The 20,657-nt window shown below is 37.9% G+C and overlaps 1 protein-coding gene across 1 annotated transcript in view; it reads left to right on the top strand.

Annotated features, from left to right (window-relative positions):
* The window catches only part of SYTL5 (synaptotagmin-like 5), a 51,521-nt gene extending 31,335 nt beyond the window's left edge, over positions 1-20,186 (top strand). Inside the window, exons 9-17 of the mRNA XM_008936015.1 lie at positions 4,470-4,562; positions 8,500-8,565; positions 9,511-9,689; positions 10,551-10,653; positions 12,875-13,036; positions 15,685-15,793; positions 16,587-16,722; positions 19,245-19,453; positions 20,044-20,186. Of these exons, the coding sequence (XP_008934263.1) occupies positions 4,470-4,562; positions 8,500-8,565; positions 9,511-9,689; positions 10,551-10,653; positions 12,875-13,036; positions 15,685-15,793; positions 16,587-16,722; positions 19,245-19,453; positions 20,044-20,186 (1,200 nt within the window). The remainder of the gene's footprint in view (positions 1-4,469; positions 4,563-8,499; positions 8,566-9,510; positions 9,690-10,550; positions 10,654-12,874; positions 13,037-15,684; positions 15,794-16,586; positions 16,723-19,244; positions 19,454-20,043) is intronic.
* Positions 20,187-20,657: the final 471 nt, after the last annotated feature.

Raw genomic sequence — 20,657 nt, forward strand, 5'->3', positions numbered from 1 at the left:
TAAAATCAGCACTGTATGTCTATGTAATTTAAAGAATAATGAATCTTTTGCGTATGTTTGCTATAGAATGATTCCAGTGAATAGCCATAGTTACAGTTTGTTATTGGTTTGATGTTTTTTGAGTTTGCAGATGAAAGAAATCTGGCCTGAAAATGAATTTCAGGCACTACATTACACATGCTCCAGTGTTCTGTTAATCCATATTTTCTTAGATTTCTTGATGCTGAGAAATACTATACTTTAAAGGCTTTAATCTTTATCTGGTTTTGATTTTCCCCTTATGTATATTTTCACCAAATGAAACTCCAACTTTGTTCTGTTGCTGTTACTTGCGTCTTCTTCCTGTTCACTGTTTTCTCCCATATATCTCCATACTTTTCCTATGTATTCTATGGGCTGCTTTTCCTGAAGTGGTTCATAACTTCCCTCTACTCTTATGCATGTATCCAAGATACATAAGTTGCAGATGTTTATCAGTGCTATAAAAGAATTTCCGAGCTTGTTAAATATGCATGTGGAGGAAAAAAAGAGTTATTTAAATAGTTCTTCATCTAATCATAGTCTGAAGTTTCCAAATGTGTGATTCTAGCTTAAAAAAAACCGTAATCCTCTGTTAGGGTTTATGAATTTTGCCTATTGTCATAGTACCTCCCTACCATCTGCTCTTTTCAGAAGAGCATTGGCCATGGGAGACATTTCCCCTTGTGGCATTTGATACTTGTGGCTTGGTGGAAAATGGCATGTTGGGATTCCCACGTTTCTTGCATTGTAAGAACTCTGGGAATTTGCCTGCATCATTGCTTTGTTTCCATTAACAAAAAAAGCCCTTCTGTGTGTCAGACTTCTGTGGAAGAAAAGCTTAGAAAATAAGTGGTTTCTTTTTTAATTGCAGTAAATAAAAAGGATTTATTCTCCGTTAAGAAGCTGGAAAGTATTGCAGAAGAAAAGCATAAAATGAGAAAATACAAATTCAAATATCTTTATATCATTTTTCTGCTCTAATTGTACAGGATGAGGTAGTTATCACTGAGCGATTTCTCTGAGACGGGTGCCAGAGATGCCAAGTCCAGAGAGGTTTTCTGTTCTTTGATTTTTGTCTCTCTCTTATTCAGAGGGTGTGGGGTTTTTTTTTCCCTTTTTTTTTTCATTCTTGCTGACTCTGAATGAAATTTCATTTTGCATCTCAGTAACACTGTAGCTTCTTTGCTAACATAGATCTCTCTTGTGGCATAACCTAGATTTAGTTGCTCCTGAGTCTCTGAGAGTACTAATTCCCTTTTAAACTAAATTTATAACTGGGTTCAAAGATCTCTGATTCTACCCATGTCCTTGCTTGCTCTGTCTTATGAAATCAATTAATTGCATTTATCAGCTTTAGTGTTACTATATTTTTTTTAGGGTAGCTTGACTCATGGGGGTCCTTTGAAGTCTTACCCTACATTCATTATGGATGTAATGTTTTCAGATGAAAGTTTTATTCCTGCTCAAGTTTAGTTTATTTGGTGTTCAACATAAGAGGCAAAAAGAGAGATATCTGATGAAGATAACAGCTTCTTCAGCCAGAGAAAATTATACCTCCTTTACTTCTGGCTGACAAGTGGAGCTAGCTGAGGGTCCTTTGGTCTCATTCCTGGGCTATGGGAGCTGACAACAGTGCCATGTGTCAATAGGATATTGATTTTACTGGCATTTATCAGCTAACAGGGTGGGAAAAGACTTAACTGCTTTGCTCCTACCTTTATCAGGAAAGCCCCTTACCCATACAGAAAGTTCATCTGGAAAACTGAATGAGCATTCTGCTTCTCTAACATAACATTCTTCTTGATAGTAAAATGGGACAATCTTCAGAAACCCACATACATATTTATCCAGGTGCATTTTTATCAAGGGGAATCGGTTAAATCTAGTGCTGTGTTCAAGTGTGAGCACCTTATCTAGTGAGATGTGTGTTGAATTCCTGACCAAGCAGCGTTCCGTACATGCTCAGCTGTTTTATTAGAAGTAATTGGACAATGTGCATTTTATAACCCCCACAGGAGACCGTGAGATTAATGTTCTAGTAGCTCTAACTTTAATAAGCTAATAACACTAACCAATTATGTAGTTGCATAACTACATAATTTCCTGAGAAACATAATCATTGTGGTGCAAAACGTATTAAGACTATAGGTTAAATGTTAACCATTTTTTCTAGTTCTAGATACCTGCTTGTAGACAAAAATTGTTAGCCAGCTAGCTGTCATTAGGGCTTTTTGTGAAGCACTGTTAATTTTTGAGTGTCTAGACCTGGAACACGCCAGCTTGAAGATGTTGCCCTATTTTTTTTTTTTTTTGTCCTGTATTTAATTATTCAGCAATAAAAATGTAGCTTTGTTTATTTTAAAGTCCCCAGGTGTGTACACTACAGTGTAAAGGAAAGAGTTTTGTATATTTTACCAGACTTATTTCTTCATGTTGTATGGGAAAGAAAGAAAGAAAACTCTGTATTCTTGTGTCAAGTTTCAAACCTGAGTGCATCACCTGAATTCTGAAGTCAATGAAGAAGATAGAAGTAAAGGGTGGTGTTCTGGTTTTGTTTTAGATTATTTTTTGTTTGTTTGCTTTCACTTTGGAGGAATTTAGCTATTCATCTGTCTCCCTGAAGTAGCTGGCTGTGTTGTGCCTAGACCTCCATGGCCTTTATCCTTAGAGTGTAAATTATCTATGACTTTGTTTTTCTATGGCCTGGTAACAGTGCCCTGAATAGACTAGAAAAAGAATAGACCAGCAGAGGGAAGCTTATTCTAAGAACATGAAGCTAAGAGGAATGTTTGCTTCAATACTTAAATTCTGGTCCCAAACAGAGTAATGAGTTGTCCTTCTTTACCTCTGATCAATATTCAATATGCAGTTACAATTGGAAATTGGTAATAGGAAGTTTTGTATGACTTTCAGCTGGTTTTATTTCAATTCAGTCACTGGAACAAAGGAGAAGAGTTGTAACAGCTAGTTTTTATGCATACTAATGATAAATATTCTGCAGATCTTTACATAAACTGCAACAATTCAACTCTCCCAGCAGGATTTCTTCTCTACTTTGTTTTTCCTGACGAGCACAGAAATCTTTGAGACTCCTGACTTTGAATAGTAGTTGAAATAGTAGTAGAAAACAGTAAGATTGACTAAGCAATAGAGTGAGGTAGGTCACCATGTGAGATTTTTATAGCTGCAAAGCAGATACAAAGAATTTGGAACATCTGACTTACATTAAAACTAAAAGCAGAGGCTTTCAAAATACCTCCCATTAGATTTATGGAAACACTTGAAATTTCCAAGCTACACTTCAGAGGATGATAGCTGTGTGTTGTTTTGTTTTGTTTTGTTTTTTTTTCCTGTAGGTGTTACTTAAAGTTATCAGTCCTGTTAGGACCATCAGCCAGACTTGAAGTTTCTTTTTAGATTTTGCTTTAATGTTCTCCTTAAAAAAAATTATTTTTTTTTCTGTATGTGAGCTAAAGATGTTATGAGGTGGCTTATTAAAATTCAAGCTTATATATATGCAGCTGTGCAATTGCTGATATTTCATCCATCTTTTAAAATTATTAAAATAATACAGGAATTTAATTATTTTTAAAACATGCACATCAGCTGGGTTTTTTGTTTACCCTTCAAATATATTCAGTGTGGCAGAACAACTTTCTTCCCATGTGGTTTGACAGAAATTCCAGGGCTTTCAGCTCTGCCTTGTAGAAAGTGGGTCTGTGTTAATGGTCCTGTTCATGAAATCATTACCTGTCATCAAAGACAACATGAAAGGGTTCAGGTGTAATGCAAATTGTGTGTTTGTCCATTTGTTTGAGTATACAAATGGGGATAATAATTGGAAAACTGAATTGCTGGACTGTAAAAAATGTGTCCCATAAAAATACGGCACCTGGACTGTAACCAAGAAATCAATCATCTAATGGCCTCTGGCTGCAAATGTCTTCAAGTCAACCAGTATGAGCGATTCCCCTGGCCCCTGTATTGGACCTTAATTCACTCATTTCTTTTGTTAAGATTTGAAAAATTCTCACCATGTACCTCTAAGATTTCTTAACCTGAATTCCTGAATGCAAATAATAGTAAGTAGAATAAAGTAATTCACGTGGAATTGTTATTAGGCATGGGAGTAGGTTTTGTTTGTGTGTGCAGCTGTTGGCCATGCAAAGGTACATACCTCCAGAGTGAGAAAGATAGTACACGTGCCAAGTTTTTCAGTTCTTAAGCATCTGAACCCTGAAACCATACCAGTGTGTTTTCCCCTTATGCTGCGTGCCAATGAAAAGATGTGGGAAAATGTAAATCAAAGTTACTCTAGAGATAAGAATTTTGAATGCTTCCTGCACTGTCTTCCTAAAGTGGAACATAACATGAAACAAAACTAGGTGACAGAGGCTGACCCAATAAAGAGTAGAACAGGAACACTAAAATGCCTGTTTGTCATTTAGGATTATCTGGATGAAACAGAAGAAGACATTGATGACATAGTGGCCTCTCCTTATTCAAGGAAACGTGGACATTTGACAAATGGACTATCAACAGTAAGATCTTGAGTAGAAAACATGCTTTTTCCTTCCACGAAAGACCACTCTTCCTTCAAAAGGACTTTAAAGTCATACCAGTTATTTTTCTGTTACATTTTAAATGCTATTCAAAGCTAAAATGCTGTTCTCTGCAGTGTATGGAAAGAGAAAACCATTTTGCATACTCATCATCAGATTTCCTCACATGCTTAGGTTCCTGCCAGGCTGACATGTGGAGAAGGCAAACCATAGGTGTTTTCAATATGTGACTGCGTAGCTTTGCAGAGGAACATTTGATCTTAATTTACCTGAAATGAAGAGAACAAAGCTGTGATGGGATCTTCCATCTCAAACAGCTTTGTGATTGTTCAGGTTCTTGGGACGCGTAGTTATCTGTGTGTTTGCATACACACCACTTCTGTGGCATCAGTGTCCATTTCCCAGCCCATCTTCTTCCACTCTTCATGACATGATTGCATGACACCCACATCAGAAAAGTATTACTTTCTATGAGGAGGGAGATAGTTGGGGATTTTGGCTGGTGACTTTTCTACCTTCTACAACAACTGAAGTATTTTTGTTACATCCTTTTGTTTCTTGTCATGCCCACAAACTATATACTGTAAATCAGATGCCTGAGTCTCATATTTGTCTGACTGGTGCAACTTAATGTTGATTTTTGAAAGGTTAGCTGCATTTGCAGGTTGTAACGTGTGCTTTTAGATGGAACAAAATAGGTATATCAAGCCTTATGCAGTCCATCATGCAGTCTGTTCTTCTCTAGGAAAGAAGAAGAAAGCTTCTTTTTCTTCTTAAAAGTTAAAAGTAGCCTTTAATGTGTCTAATTTATGACTACCTGCTGTGTACCTCATATTTTTTTGTGATCTGACATGATGTGGGCAACAGGTAATATCTTCAGAAAAGTCATGGAGTCGTCTCTGGCCTCTCTTCTTCATGACTTGTGCCTAAGAGCATCAGAAAAACCGCAACAAACTCTAGGTAGAGGAGAGATTTGAAGAGGATGAAGAGAGATGAGGAGTCTGAATGTCAAAAGGGAAGAGAAAATTTGGTCTATGCCAGTAACCAATGACCTGTCCTTTCTTGACTACATCCTCATGAGTCCCCATGTGAACAGGGCCCAGGGAGTGCCAACATAAATCCCAAAGAGATGGCGTTGACTGAATCCAAGTTTGGCTTGGAGAAACCTGGGGAGGAGAAAGGACTGAGAAAATTGCCGTCACAGAGCATTTTGGTCTTTGATCTGGCCATGTCCAGACAATTTTCCCTGAGGGTTTGATGGTTCACACAGACACAGCAGAGATGTGTGGCACTTCACATCAAATCAGGCTGGAGCTAATGTAACCTGTTGACACTGTTCTGATTAGATCTACTTGCCCGAGATTAACTATGACTCATGTCTCCAATGCTTGCTGGTGCCATGGATTTTATAGACAGAATAGTTTTTATTTCTTCTGAATATTATTATGAGGGTTGGAGGTGCCTAAGTGCTTTCTCCATTTAGGCCACTAATTGAGGAGAGCCTTCCCTCTGTGTGCTGTAGGATAGCATTCTGTCTGTGCTTTGGGGTTTGTCCTCTGCTGTAGGTTTCCCTTTGACCTTTTTCTCAAGCAGAGCATAGCCTTTCCAGTGCTGTAGGTTTGAGGTAATCTCACATCTCAATGCTCTCATTTCTCTGTATCCACCATGATGTGATTTTTAATGTCACTGCATGCTATCTTAATGGCAAAGCTGCAAATGGTTGCTTCTCCCTGCAAGCTGCTTCTCCCTGGTCAATTATACTTTTTTTTTTTTTTTTAAATTCCTCTTAGGTGTGTGTTACTAATTACTAACATTCTTCCTCTCTCTTATTTTTGCCTGCACTCTGCTTGCTCTAAGGCTCTGAGCCTTCTGCACTGTATGGATCTTTTTCATGTCCTTATCTGTCAACTGACTGTATACTATTTAGTCACATACATTGTATGGAAACAATGTATTTATGAACAGTAGGCTCTAACTGCATGTTTTTTTCTTTATTTCAAATACGAGAAAGTACAGTATTGGTACTCTGACAATGAGCTTTTGAAGTAAAGAAAGAAATATCTCAAAAGGTGCAGATACTTGAAAGCTACCTGTAAAATGAGTGAGCAAAAATGGAAATGGACATTGAACAGTAACTATCTCAGCATCAGGGTATTTCTGTGTGTGTTTTCCCAAAGCTAATACATAAATTGTGTATTTAGTTTTCCCTGCATGCCTCACTGATTACCCTCCTAAAAATATTAATGTGTTGTTGTCAAGACCCGTCACATCAGCAAGACTGAATTGTTCCAGGGCCCTAGTGCAGCAATAAGATATGATGAAAAACAAACAGAATTCCCAGTGAGGTACTAAAACGAGGCTCTGCATTTTGTGTTATAAAACTGAAAAATTAGTAGATTTCTTAAGGACATTACATACACTAAATGTAATGTCCAGTATAAATGCCACAAAACAGTCTGTGGGGGAAAAAAAGTCAAGTATATCAAATACTTCTACTAAATGCTGGCCTTTTTTTCTAGTTTGTAAGCAAGTCAGAAACTGTGTTTGCATAAGTTCTAAGGTCGGAGGTTATCTACTTGTTTTAGACTTCTTGTTGGTTTGGGTTTTTTTCCGCAATCATTTATCCCTCACTGCCTAGAAGTCAAGAAAAAGAGTATTTGGGTTCTGTAGGGAACAGCTTGTCCACCACCTCGTGGTAGTATAACCTTACTTGTTTTCTGAAGTGGGCACACAAATTGTTACTTTTCTGTTACAGGGACAATTTGGGTATTTTGTAGCACATAACTGGCACTGTTAAGTTCTCTAAGGGTGCCCAAGGGTATCCATTTTCATGTATGCTCGAGGTGGAAATGCATAAATAGTAAAGGCTGGAATTGAGCTTGAGGCATGTTAAGAATAGGAGGAAATATGACACATTTTTTTAATGTGTCATGTTTGCTAATTCTCCAGTAATTTTAATCAGTCTTGTTCATGGAATTTCAGCCAATTATACAAAGGATTAAAAGGGCAACTTTGTGGGTTTTGCTTGTTCGTTTTAATGAAGGATAAAGAAGGCCAGCAGAAATATAAAATCACCCTTTTTAAAAAATTTATTTATTATTCCTACATGGTGTATAAAATTAACTTTATGGGAAATAATTGTTTGTTCTGGTTTTTCATGTCTTTTTACCATATTGACAGAGACCTACTTATCCCTCCAGCTTTCTGTGCTGCAGAGCCCTTAGGGAAGGTGCTTGGGGAATTGAGTTTTGCCACAGAACAATTATTTTTGTGTGGCTTTTCCCATTGACTATGTTCTTCCTCGGTGCAGCTGATAAGGAGGAGGTAGATCAAGGTGTAGTTGCCTTTGAGCTTGTTGGTGAGATTTCCAGACACTGCTCTGGCAACTGGGGGGGGGGGAAGCTTCCCCCAATATTCTGTTACTGTATTTTTTCTCCAAAAAGTGACATGTTTAAACATTTGTGTTCTTTTTTTTTTTTTTAATCTGTTCTTACAAACTCCACAGAGGTGTGTTTTCTTTCAAAGGTACCAATCCTGCATATACATGAATGTTTAGCTTTTGACTAGCTTAAAGTGAGAATTGACTTCATGCAGACACAAATGGGGACAAATCCAAGACAAATACAGATCTGCTGAGTTGCTGTTCTAAAATGTAATTTGTTTATTTTGATAGAGCAGAAACAATTTGTTTTTAATTACCTTGAGCCACATATCCTTCAATATTTGAAGTATATGGCAAACACTTCGCTTTTCTCTGATTTGGTGATACCTTTTTCTTGCTTGCTTGCTGTGGCTTTGCAATACAAACTTCCTTTAGCTGTCTATATAGATGAAGATTTGTCACTTCACTTATTCTTTCTTATTGCAGCTGTCTAATGCTCTTTTCTCTTGACCTTTTGCATTGCCATCTTTAAAGAGCTCCCCAGAAGGCTTTGACAGAAAAGGGACACATTTAAATGTGCCTGAAGCAGATGGTGATACTGTGAGTTCTGAATCCTCTGCTTAGCTTACTTTTAATGTTTCTCTGTCTTTTCTTTCTTTTTTTGTGTTGAAGGCTGTACCTGTGTGTCTTGCAAGGTTCCTTTGTGTTGGGATTTAGATGGTTATATATGTTTTTGAGCAGTCTTTGTCAATGACTCAAAGGAAAACATGCATCAGATTTCTCAAATGCCCTTTGTTCTGACAGAGTGCATATCGTGCCGATTTTCTTTAAAAATATTTATTTCTTTTCTAATTGTAATCTTGTGGAAGAGGAAATCCTTGTAGCAATACTCTGTATTGTATGAGTGAGAAAAAAAACAGATTGGGGATTATATATTATGCTGCAGTGGAAAATGTTTTGGGATTTTTGCTAAACTTTTCTGGCTTTAGAAAAATTGCTGGAATGGTGGGTATAGAACTTTACTCATTCTTTTGGAATTACTAATGAGAATTGGGTGTCACTTCAAATAAACATGCTTTTATGCCATCTATGTTATAGGAAGCATCCTTATAACTTTTTCTAATGGTTTTGTCAGCTGTTCACTTATAAGATGAGACATAAGAGGTGGACAGCTGAGCCAGAAAGGTGACTTTTTTTTTTTAATTTGAACTTAACGTGAGCTTACAATATGTGTAGCCTGTCTCCTCTTCAGCTCAGGCATGAATTAAATAGTGGTGATTTAGATTTAGTCGTGTTTATAAATACATTTGAGTCCTGAATGGAAAAACATCAACTGTCTAAATATTTAAGCTATTGTTAATTATAGTTCTTATTCCCTTTTACATCAAATAGAAGCAAGTGGTATTTCTGTTCTATGATACATCTGTTTTCATTGCAAGTCTTAACAAGTGAGACAATATTGCAAGGCTGTGACTATGAAAAAAGCAGATTCTGGAAATGAATGATGTGTTTAAGCCTCTAAGTCCTTTTTCTCTCTCCCTCCAGACTAGCATTAACAGCATGCTGAGTGTATATAGTGAAACCGGTGACTATGGCAACGTGAAGGTCACTGGTGAAATCCTCCTCAACATCAACTACAGCTACAAAACAGGTGCCCTCAACATCCTGGTAAAAAGTTGCAGAAACCTGGCTGTTGCAGATGAGAAGAAGCAAAGAACTGATCCGTAAGCACAGAGAATAATTTCCTTTTAGGCTCTGCTAGGGGTGTCCTCCACCATGTCCCATGCTGTGACATAGCCTGGGGTTGTGATACAAGCCTGAGAACTCACAGGATCTAGTTGCAACAGCCAGTGTTCTCCTGATGGTTGGTTTTGGATTCCCTGTGGGAAAATGCATTTTCAGTATGTTTCTTAGAGAAATGTGTTTTAGGGGTACAATAAAATTACTTGATTTATCAAGCTGTTGGATAGCAATCTCTGCAAAAAGACAAAACATATGAAGGAATAGAGAGGCTGAACTGACATTTACTTCTAGAATCAAAACTGAAGTGTATGAGGAGAGTAATGTTTGGAAGGGAGGGAGAGAGAGTGATAACTTTGGGTTTGTGCATCCATAGATTCACTTTGCAAGGACCGTGTTTTCTGAGCTTCTCATTATAGTTTTCAGTATAATATGCAAACTCTGTAATCAGTAAGTAATAATTAGTGTCTATAATCATGTGTAATCCTACCGTATGCAAGGTATGAATTTTTTAATTCTTTTATATTTTCAGTATATGTGTTTTCATTTGTAACTCGTCAGTAATCATATACTACAAAAGGGAAAGTGTTAGGAAAGCTTTCTGTGTTTCTGAGGATGAGTAAATTTAGCTTTGCCTTTTGTTGTTCTGATCCTATGTGACGTGCACTGCTATGTTTCTAGATGAAGGCCCCGCCCTTCTGTGTTGCACGTGTTCTGGTACGCGTGTACAGTGTTTAGATGGCAAAAATTAATTTCCTTGTATGTGTTGCTGATGCAGCAATATCGAGTCTTGCTCAAGCTGGTCATTTTTATTCCTTGCTAACAGTTTACTATTTGATCTGCAGGTATGTCAAAGCATACCTTCTGCCTGATAAGTCCCGCCAAAGTAAACGCAAGACCAAAATTAAAAGTAACAGCACCAATCCAGAATTTAATGAAACACTAAAGGTGAGAACACCATCTCTTTCTTGGGCTGTGATGAATGTCCTGCTTGTGCTCATAGACATTTTGTATAAGTTTTCTAGTATGAAGATTAGAATTTGGAAGAGAAGTCTTAAAAGGAATGTATTTAAGCAAAACTGTCTATTAATCCTATGAGTTGTTGTTTTTGGCTTTGAGCATTGAGAAAGTATTTTTGTTTGGTTCACCCCTTCATAGGTAAACTTCTATGAGTTTCCACAGGCCTTTTCCAAAACGGCTTATGTTCCTATCTAACCTGAGCTCAGAGGTGTTAAAAGCACCTTAAAGATTTTGTAAGCCCAAAGTTAGAAGTTGTTGCAACTGATGCTTGAAGTAGAGCTATATTAAAACTTTCCATCTAAGTGATTTTGAAGAGAAGATAACTTTTTAATGTAAATTGTGGGTTTCTCTGGAGGCTTTATTTTTAAAGAACTGACTTTGATAAGAAAATGCTAACAACAGCTTCACTACTGCCTTCCTAAAAAGCAGTGGTGAAGTTAATTTTCTGTTGCAAAAGACAATGACAGATTCCTTCCTTGAGGGCTGGTGGAGCAGAGCACCCTTGCTCCTCCTTCCTTGCCTCTTACCCACTTCCACCATGGAGGCTGAACTATTTTGAGCTCCTCACAAGCTGCTTATTCACCTCCCTGCCTCCTTGGCTCTGTGATGCCAGCGGGAATGGCAGTTTTTGCACAGTTCACTGCCTCTGTGGCACCTGGACCACAAGGCCCCAGATGATTCTTCTTCCTTGTTGACAAACAAGAGTTATCCCAGCTGGCTATTGCAAGGCTAGAAACTCTTTTTAGTTTCTCCTGATTTTTTTTATTTTTTATTTTTTTTTTAATTTCAGGGATGTTTTAAATAAGCTTCTTATAACAGAGGCTAATGGATGTTCGCTGAACAGTCTACTTGGCTTAACCTGGCTACAAAACCATTCTGCAGACTTACTCACACTTGGTCTGGCCAGACTGCTTGCCAAGGGAGAGTTTCTTATTTAGCCTCATTTTCAAGTGGTTTATAGTAAAGTTAAGATTTGCCTGAACTGGTGAAAAAAAAAAAGGAGGTGTTATACTCAATGTTGCAAGGAACATAGCACTGAAAATGTTTGTTAGTAGGGAACTCTGTGAGGGTAGGACTTAGAAGCTTGCTAAAAATACTAATAGTAGCAAAGAGGGCTTGTGGGTATACCTAATTGTGGGTAGGTAAGCAAGAGCTACATTTGTTCATGTGAACACAGTACTTTTAGAAAAGAAAAATTACATTTATCTGTACCTTCCCTCTTTGACTTTTATTCCACTGTTGCTAAATATGACCTTTATCACAGTGGAACTGTTGGCATCTAGGTTTAAGCACTGTAGACATCCCCATACACTAATATCCCACTTGTGTGGCTCACCAACTGACTTGACTATTTCATTTTCTGCAGAACGTGTGTCTGTGTTCAGACGTTGTTCTTGATGCAAAAAAGAAGAAATCTGGGTCTCCTTAACTAATATTGGAGAAGGGTGAATTTCAGGGAATTAATGGGCCTCTTGCTAAAACTGGAGTGTGCAGAGCTAGAATTATAGATGTTTATAATTTTCTATGTATTTGCTACAATATGATGTTTCTTCCTGAGGAGTGTTTTAATGGCTTTCAAAACTAAGAACAGTTACTAAGACTGAGATGCTTGGTGAATACTTTGCAGATGCAGTTTTACTTGTTTTCAGAACAATTTTTCCCAAGTTACAAAGATACAATTGTAAAGGAGAGGAGGACACTTTCTCGAAAGTAGTGCACATCAGATTCTCTATGGGGATGAAAGAGACAGTGGGGTTTCTTCTTACAAACTAGACTTTGATGTTGCTCTGCTTCTTTTTACATAAACTTATAAGGTTTTAACAGGATCATAGTTTTAAGCATCACAACTTACTTGATAGGCATAAATACACAGTAAATAATACAGGAAAAAAAAAAACCAAACTCACAATCATGAAAGCAAAATTAATTACCTTTGGATACATACTGCAAAGAAAAGAGTTAGGTTTAACATTATGAGCTTCCTAGCTAGATTAATCTTGTTTGCAAAGAAAACAAATCTCTCTTCCATGCTTCGTTTGTTAGCTGCAAAAGCTGTTAGTGGGCTTTGTGAGCTAGAGCTGTAATAGGCTCCATGGAAACTATTATTTATGCTTATTCTGAGTTTCTTTTTCTCATTCTCTGTTGGTAGTATGTCATCAGTCACACACAGCTAGAAACCAGGACCCTGCAGCTTTCTGTCTGGCACTATGACAGATTTGGACATAACAGCTTCCTTGGGGAGGTGGAAATTCCATTTGATTCCTGGAACTTCGAAAATCAGGGCGATGAGTGGTTTGTGCTCCAGCCCAAGGTAAGGGATTCCAGGGGCTGGTGAAAGTGTTGTGAAGCAAATTTAGCAAGGCTTAGCAATTTTTTCCTTTGGAACATGATTATAAAACTGTGACTTTGTGTGTCTAATATGGTAATAAAAATAATGTCTTTGTTCTTTATTCAATCAAAACATACTGGCTTTAAAGTCTTCATGAAAACTTTACATGTGATTGGCTGCTTGAAAACAAACCCTTGCCTTTTAAATAAACTGTAAGTCCATCTTATAATAAACTGCAGTAGAGAAATGACCTAGTAAAGAAATTATTTTTTAAAAATAGCACATAAACCAAAGGACTTTTCTACCACTCTCCCTACCCAACCCTTAACAGTTCATTAAAGAAAAAGAACTTTTTTCTTTCTGTTCAAAGTGCTTCACGCTTTTTGGCTGTGACAAAATATTTGCTAATCTCTTACCTTAACTAGGAAGGTACCAGATAAGACTTCTAGGCAGGCAAATCAATTGCTCAGTGAAACAGGACTTGCATTATACTTAGCTAAGGGTAGGGTGACTTCTGTCTCTAGGCCACCCCCTGTTTTGGCAAAGGTGTTTGTTTTTGGAAAAAATTCAAAGAGCTGTTGTAAGCTAGAGGATTAAAGGCTTCTGCCTGCCTGGCAGTAGCCAGGATCCCCAGAAATTCCAGTGGTTTAGATTGCCATTTTAGAAAGTGTATTTTTCTTGCTCCAAGGTTTCATTGCAAGGGATGTAGAGATAGACTTGTTTGCTCTGTGTTCCTTAGTTTTAAGGAAATAGTGTTACATTCAAGGTTTTAGGAGGGAATGTTTGATTTGTGCTTTTCTCTCAGATGGGAGATAGATCTGATTGCTGTGTAATTAATTTCTAATTATAGCCTTTTGTGAGGCTTACATGTAAACTGTCACAAATTTATATTTTAGTAAAGAATTTGCTGGAAGATACATAAGGAAATTGATCTCTTTTTTGAACTCTTACACACCTCATACTTTATAAGTAGCAAGGAAGATCATTCCCAGTTTTGTAGTTCAGGTTTGTTAGCAAGGATGACCACCAGGTCTTCCTTAATGGTCCAGACAGGGTGAGACCAGGAAGAGAAAGTGGTTCATGATGGCAAACATGTTTCAGTCAGCATAGTGTCCATACTCCTTACAAGCTTGTTTCATGTAATATTGCTTTGATGGGTCTGCTCTTGAAGTAGAAAAAATGTCTACTACATCTCTGTCGTATCTCTGGTTGGTGGCAGATGTTGCTTTTATTTAGTACTCACCGGTCTACAACAAAAAGATACACATCAAGTACTTGTTTTGCTTGCAGTTTGTATGCAATGTTAATCTGAATTTGAGCTTCTTATCCTGCAGTAGTCTTTGTCATCTCATTTCAGTCCTTGGGTATTTGTGTGTGTATGGGTGGTTTCTTTTAATCCCAACAGGGGAAAAGAAAAAAAGGCCAGCAGGAAGCTCTCCTCCTCAGGAAAAAAAAAAAGTAATGAGGCACTAAGTATTTCAGTGCTTTACTTGTTCTATCATGAATCATTTGACTGCTTCAGTGAAAAGGGTGGACGCTTTAAGACCTGTTTCTTCTATGAGCATTGAATGTCTGTTTTCAAGAGGACTGTGGTTAAATCAGAAAAAAAGAAGATAAAACAGTTTTGTGGTTAAAGAGGAGGCAGAGTCTACAGCCATGTTATATGTGGGTTTGGGGGGGAGGCTGACAGATTGTTCCTGATGTAAGAACTTGTAGCATTACTTGTCCACCAGTAGAACAGAACAAGTAATCCTTGCTGCCCTTACAGGAAACTCATCCTAGACTTGCATAGTTTAGACCATAAATGATGTGGCTGGCTGGCTGGCAAGATTTAGATGTGCAAATTATTCCACAGCCATTTCATATAGGTTTTCTTTTGTCCTCTGTTGTAGCAACTGACATCAGAGAGTGGTGGAGACAGGACTGTCTTTCTCAGAACAGGAATGCTTGTGTTGCTGCAAAATTGTTTCAAGGTCTCCAAAGGGCCATGTTGTTATCAGTAAAATTGCTCTGTTCTCTCTCCCACCCCTATATACAAAGTTGGCCTTGCTAAATGTGATTAGTGCTTAGCTTGGAGTCTATGATGTGAAGGCAGGGCTGACTCTGTGCATAACACCATATGTTTTTTTCCCTATATAATATTCCCACTCTCTTGCCTTGCCTTGTTTTCTCACACCTCCATTCCAAGAGTGGCTCCTCTAAAGTACACAGAACAAATTAAGACTTAAAATACTGATTGGGGGAAATAAAGGCTGAATATCATCTTAAATTAGATAGAATTTATGTGTCCAGAAATGTTTGAGGGCTTTTTTTTCCTGTTTGCTTCACTTATGCACACTAGATCTCTCTCTCCACTGAATGTTCACTGACCAGCATCTAGTGCTGCATGACTTTATTCTTCTGAGAACTTGTGTTCCCTAGCTCATGAGGTTTTCTAAAATGGGATTGCATTCCATCTGGAATGTCTTGTTATCTGAAAATGAGCTGATATTTCTCCATACGTTTAAGAAGTGTTTCTAACACTATTATTGGTACAACAAAATTAAAATCAAAAAGAGAAAGTGAATGATTACCTTAGCTGGATTTGTTTTGTTAGTTTGTTTGTTGTTTGTTTTTTTTTTTCTTTTCAGGTGGAAGCTGCAACAGATGCTGGGCTTCAGTATAAAGGAGAACTGACAGTCGTTTTACGTTACATTCCCCCAGACAGAAACCTAAAGCTTCCTCTAGGGCAGTTTCAAGGTAAAGCAAACATTAATGGCGCTGTATAATAACATGCCACTGAGTATGAAAAAATCCTAGGGTGAAATAATGGTATTAGTGAAGGCTGAAATCATACTTAAATACTAGTTGTCTTTATGTGTAGAAATTCTGAACTGTGAGGTTTTTTCTCCTGTTCCATCCTCTTCCCTTACACTGAACTTACACTCCTTAGACTGAACCGGTGAGTATGATCCCTACTGATAAGCCTTTTAGAATCATCAGCAGCAGCCAGTACATGTGTCCTCATGCTGCTGTTCAAAAGCAGTAGAGTGTCAGTGAGCACCGTGTCCTTTGGCATGGTCTCCAAGGAACATCCTTACCCGTGGAATACAGGTGGTGTATTTCTCCGTTTTAAGCTTTGCATTTATACCTTACTTGTGGTGTAGGGCTTCCTTAACATCAGTGGTGGAAGTGGATTATGTAAAGAGGGTAGGATCTACAGGACATACAGTTCTTTGTGTTCAGCATAGTAATCCATGAATACTTATATTAGGACAGGACTTCAGATAGGGCACTCTGTGTCCACAAAGGACTAGCTAGTTACATGGTGAAGTTCTTTATCAAATACAGGGTGATTTTTCTGTCCCTGCTTTAGTAGTTTCTCTACTCATAGAGAACCAGAATCTCCTCATAAGGAATGCTTCAATCCCATTGCAGTAAATTATTTAAAATGTAAATTGTCTTGGTTATATACATTTCCAAATGAGTCTTGCAGTATATGTGTATATATATAATTTTTTATGATGATGTTGCAACTCTGTTCTATGTATAGGAAAGAAGAGCTTTAAAAAAGGAAAGAAAGGAGACTCTCACATGCCATCTGGAGGTATATTAGAAGTCCTCATCAAAGAAGCAAAGAATTTAACAGCAGTGAAATCAAGAGGCACATCTGACACTTTTGTGAAAGGGTCTGGTTTTTTTTCTTCCCATTTGTTTAATGCCTGCACTGAATCATATTCTGGCTGACCCCCTTTTTTTTCTTTTTTCAATATATCTGTATATGAACGTGTGGAGTGTTAGTCCTGAAAAGCAACTGGCACTTAGAAACGAAATGCTGAGGAGAAGGATGCTGTGAAATAAGGGCAGAGAGATATGAATTATCCCAGTGGTTAAATACAATCATGTTTCAGTACCATTCAGTCAAGAGACAAAATCATTCATAAATAAGTATCCAGTGTGCTAATGTGCAGGCTGTTATAGAATATGCCATTTGGTAAAAGAAAACACTGCCACTGAGTTGACAGGGAGAGATAGGTGGGTATTCATCACTCCTGCAGCACAGAAATTGTGAATTATGGCTCTGACACTGCAGGTGATACCTAATCTGATGGTGACATTTGCATTTTCAGGAAATGGAAACAGTAAATGTGTTTTACTGAGAGAAATAGCCAGATTATATCCTGAATAAGAAGCTTGTTTTCAGGTAGATACAAGTCTGTTTGGATTCCTTGAAAAACTGCAAATAGTGCCTATAATAGCTGACATGCTCCATCAGGCTGAGACTCTTTCTAATGGATGTCACCTGAAGCATGCAGAAAGAGGAAACTTATTATGCACATGCAGAAATTCTGTTTTAATTCAAGTAAATATGCTAAATGAGAAAAGATCTTTCTCTCCTATAAATTGTGTATGTGTGTGTGTTTGTTTTAGTACTGCTAAACTGGGAAAGCTCTTCGGCACATAGCACAGTGTTGAGGAGAACATTTAAACACCGGGGGTACCCAGGAAGTCTATCACTGACTTCAAACTTAGTTTCTTAACTCAAAGTGTGCCTCTTTGTTAATATTTCATATTCTTTGACACAAGGGGTTTAAAAATTCTGCTCTAATGGCTTTCAGGTTTGATTTTAAACATGCAAAATTTTGAAGAATTTGAAGTGTCTGTTGCTTGTGTACGTGTATGTGTGGGGGTACGTAACAATGTATGTAGCATGACACATGGAACTTTTTAATAAATAGCATTTTGTGATGGGCAATGAAAATGCAAACTATCCAGAAAATGCTAGATTTAGGATATACTTGTATTTGAATAAAATGAACACAATCCTGCGTGCCTCATGTAAATTAAACATTAGAAATGTTACATTTAGGAAATAATGGATAACCTAAAGTATTTTTGTTTACCAGTTATTGCTCTTAATGCTAGCTTTCAGAATTGCTGATTTTTAGCTATGCTTTATTTCATTAGCAGTGGTTTGAGTGTTGTTACTAAATGGGGACCGTAGAAAACAGCGTAGCTTTAATTCCTTGGTGGAACTGAGATATTACCTTGATCTTGTAGTGTGCTTCAAACTTTCACTAAGCTCATACAGTTAATGTAGAAAAATGTGAATAATTCTTCCTATGTAATTGTTTTTCCATACCATCCCTCTTTTCCTGATATATGTGAAGGCATTTTCTTTAACTAGAAATAGGCTGTCAGATCTCACTATGCCTTGTTCCCCCCTAGAGCTTGCAACAGATCTCAGGGAGAAAACATTGTCAAAAGTTTTTTGCAGTAACAATGACTGTTTTTAGCAAGTGGTGTCTGCTGGTGCTGACATGGATTACTCAGTGCAGTGGAACAGGAGTCTGTTTTCGTTGGACTATTGGTCTATCGCATGTCATGTCAAAATGCATACTCTAGCTGCCATGAACCTCTTGAGGTGCTGCATTGGTCTAATCTGAACTGCTAGTTTGAGGTAATTGGACATGGATTAGATGCAGTTAGCCTACTGCAGTAAACTAGCTCTTTTTTTTGTCAAGTAAAAGCCTGCACAAGAATCCTGATTTGAGGTATAGTGATACAATGTGTATGTCTGACCATTTATAATTTATGTGCAACCACATAGTCTGTTATCTTTGCTGAAGAAGGTGAAGGTATAGATTATGAAAATTTGTAAAGAATTCTGATTTTTCAGCTAGAGTATCAAATTCTTTTAGTTTCACTAAAGGAATTCTCCACTAAAAGTAAAATGTAAAGAGCTTGTTAGACTTGACAGCATTTGTGTTTCTGCACTCAGTAGGGCTTTAGGCAAGTCAAATTAATGATGCTAACCTGATGAAGTTCATTCCTTATCAGTCATTTCCATTTCTTTCTGGAGGGCTTCCTGTCCTTCAGACAGATGAGGTGACTCCAAAGGCCTGTTCTAGCCAATGTTTTTATGATTCTGTCTATGTTTAGCCTCATTGAAATAAAAAAATTGTGATTAAGGCACAAGACTTGGGGTAAGAAGCCCTAATTCCAAATTCTGTTTGTGGTAACTGACATTGTAACTTAAAGAGCAAATGGAGGACAAATACAAAATATGCATTTCAGGTATATGCTTAATTTAATAATAGTGGGGAGGTAGGATCCTGGTCCTGTTTGAGCCTCTGCATGAATGTAATTCATGTGAATATTATGTGACAACCTATATACATATTCATTTTTCTTTTTCTACATCTCCCAGATACCTGCTTCCAGATGACAGCAAAGCTACAAAGCACAAAACTCCCATAATAAAAAAGAGTGTAAACCCTCAGTGGAATCATACCTTTGCTTTCAGTGGCTTGAGTGCAAGGGATATACGTAATGTCTGCTTAGAACTGACTGTGTGGGACAAGGAGTCACTCTCCAGCAACATTTTTCTGGGAGGTGTCCGTTTGAGCACTGGAAATGGTAAGATTCTGTCTGACTTATGATGCTTTTCTTATTCTGCTCTCCTTCCTCACCCCACATATGATTCCTTTATTTGAAGGATAAAAATGTTATTGAGTGCATGGAAAGCATATGAGAATGTGGGGAAATCGAAAAAGGAAAGAAGGCAAAATGTGATCTGTAGGTGATTTAGTTCTTTCCTCCACTGAGTGAGACATTTGGTGCCCTGTTGTACTTCTCTGCAGTCTAGAAGAACTGGGAATACCTTGGAAGTGTTTCTTAGCATCCCAGTGAGGAGACAACTTTTGTCCAGAAGCAGCTTTTCTGCTGCTGCTGCTGGTGATCTGGAAGAGACATGAATCCATTCCTCCTCCATTAGGAGAAAGTTGCTCGTGGTGCAGAGTGGGGAGGTTTATGCACCTGTGCCCATGTGCCATGGGGTGGAGTATAATGGGAAGCTGGTGCTACCTGTTTTCAGCATAAGTCCCTGCACAGGTGGTGCTGCAAAGTACTTGTCATCTTTGTTTACACACTGTTGGAGCAAAGGAGCAAGAACTTTAAGTAGCTGCTTACTAATAAGGCAAAATGCCTCATGTTTTTATAATTGCCAGGTGTAAGTAATGGAAAGGAGGTTGATTGGATGGACTCTCAAGGGGAAGAGCAGCATCTCTGGCAGAAGATGATCGACAGTCCTGGAGCTCCTGTGGAGGGGATATTATTGCTGAGATCCAGCATGGGAAAACGCAGATTCTGAAAGACTTCGACTGCTGAGGGGTACCACAGGTACTCCTAACTTCAGTGTTGTTCAGGCTTTTGTCACCTCACCCATTTGAAAGTGGGGAAGGATTGTACTCTTTGCCTTGGATATTAAGGCTCCAAGTGAGATTTTCATGCGTTCTGCACTTTCATGTGCACGTTTTTAACCCGGGCCTATTGTACAAATTGTTTCCCCTGAAGCCAATGAGAATTTGACCTCATACAGAGATTGGACTGTCTTTCTCTTTCCCTTCTGGTGACAGGTGCACAGCTGATGAACACCTCTGGCAGGGGTAGGAGGGGCATGAAGTGAGCAAATTGTCTAGTTAGTAATTTATGAAGTAATGCCTGGTTTACATATCTCCTTCTGGGTCAAAGATGGCCTGGAAGACAACAGTGACTACAGTACAAGCAGATTCAGAGTGAGTCTGTGCTTTGTTATTTGAAAGAGAAGAAGCCATAAAGTTAT

The sequence above is a fragment of the Merops nubicus genome, unplaced genomic scaffold, assembly GCF_000691845.1.
Source record: "Merops nubicus isolate BGI_N331 unplaced genomic scaffold, ASM69184v1 scaffold16132, whole genome shotgun sequence".
Taxonomy (NCBI): Eukaryota; Metazoa; Chordata; class Aves; order Coraciiformes; family Meropidae; genus Merops; species Merops nubicus.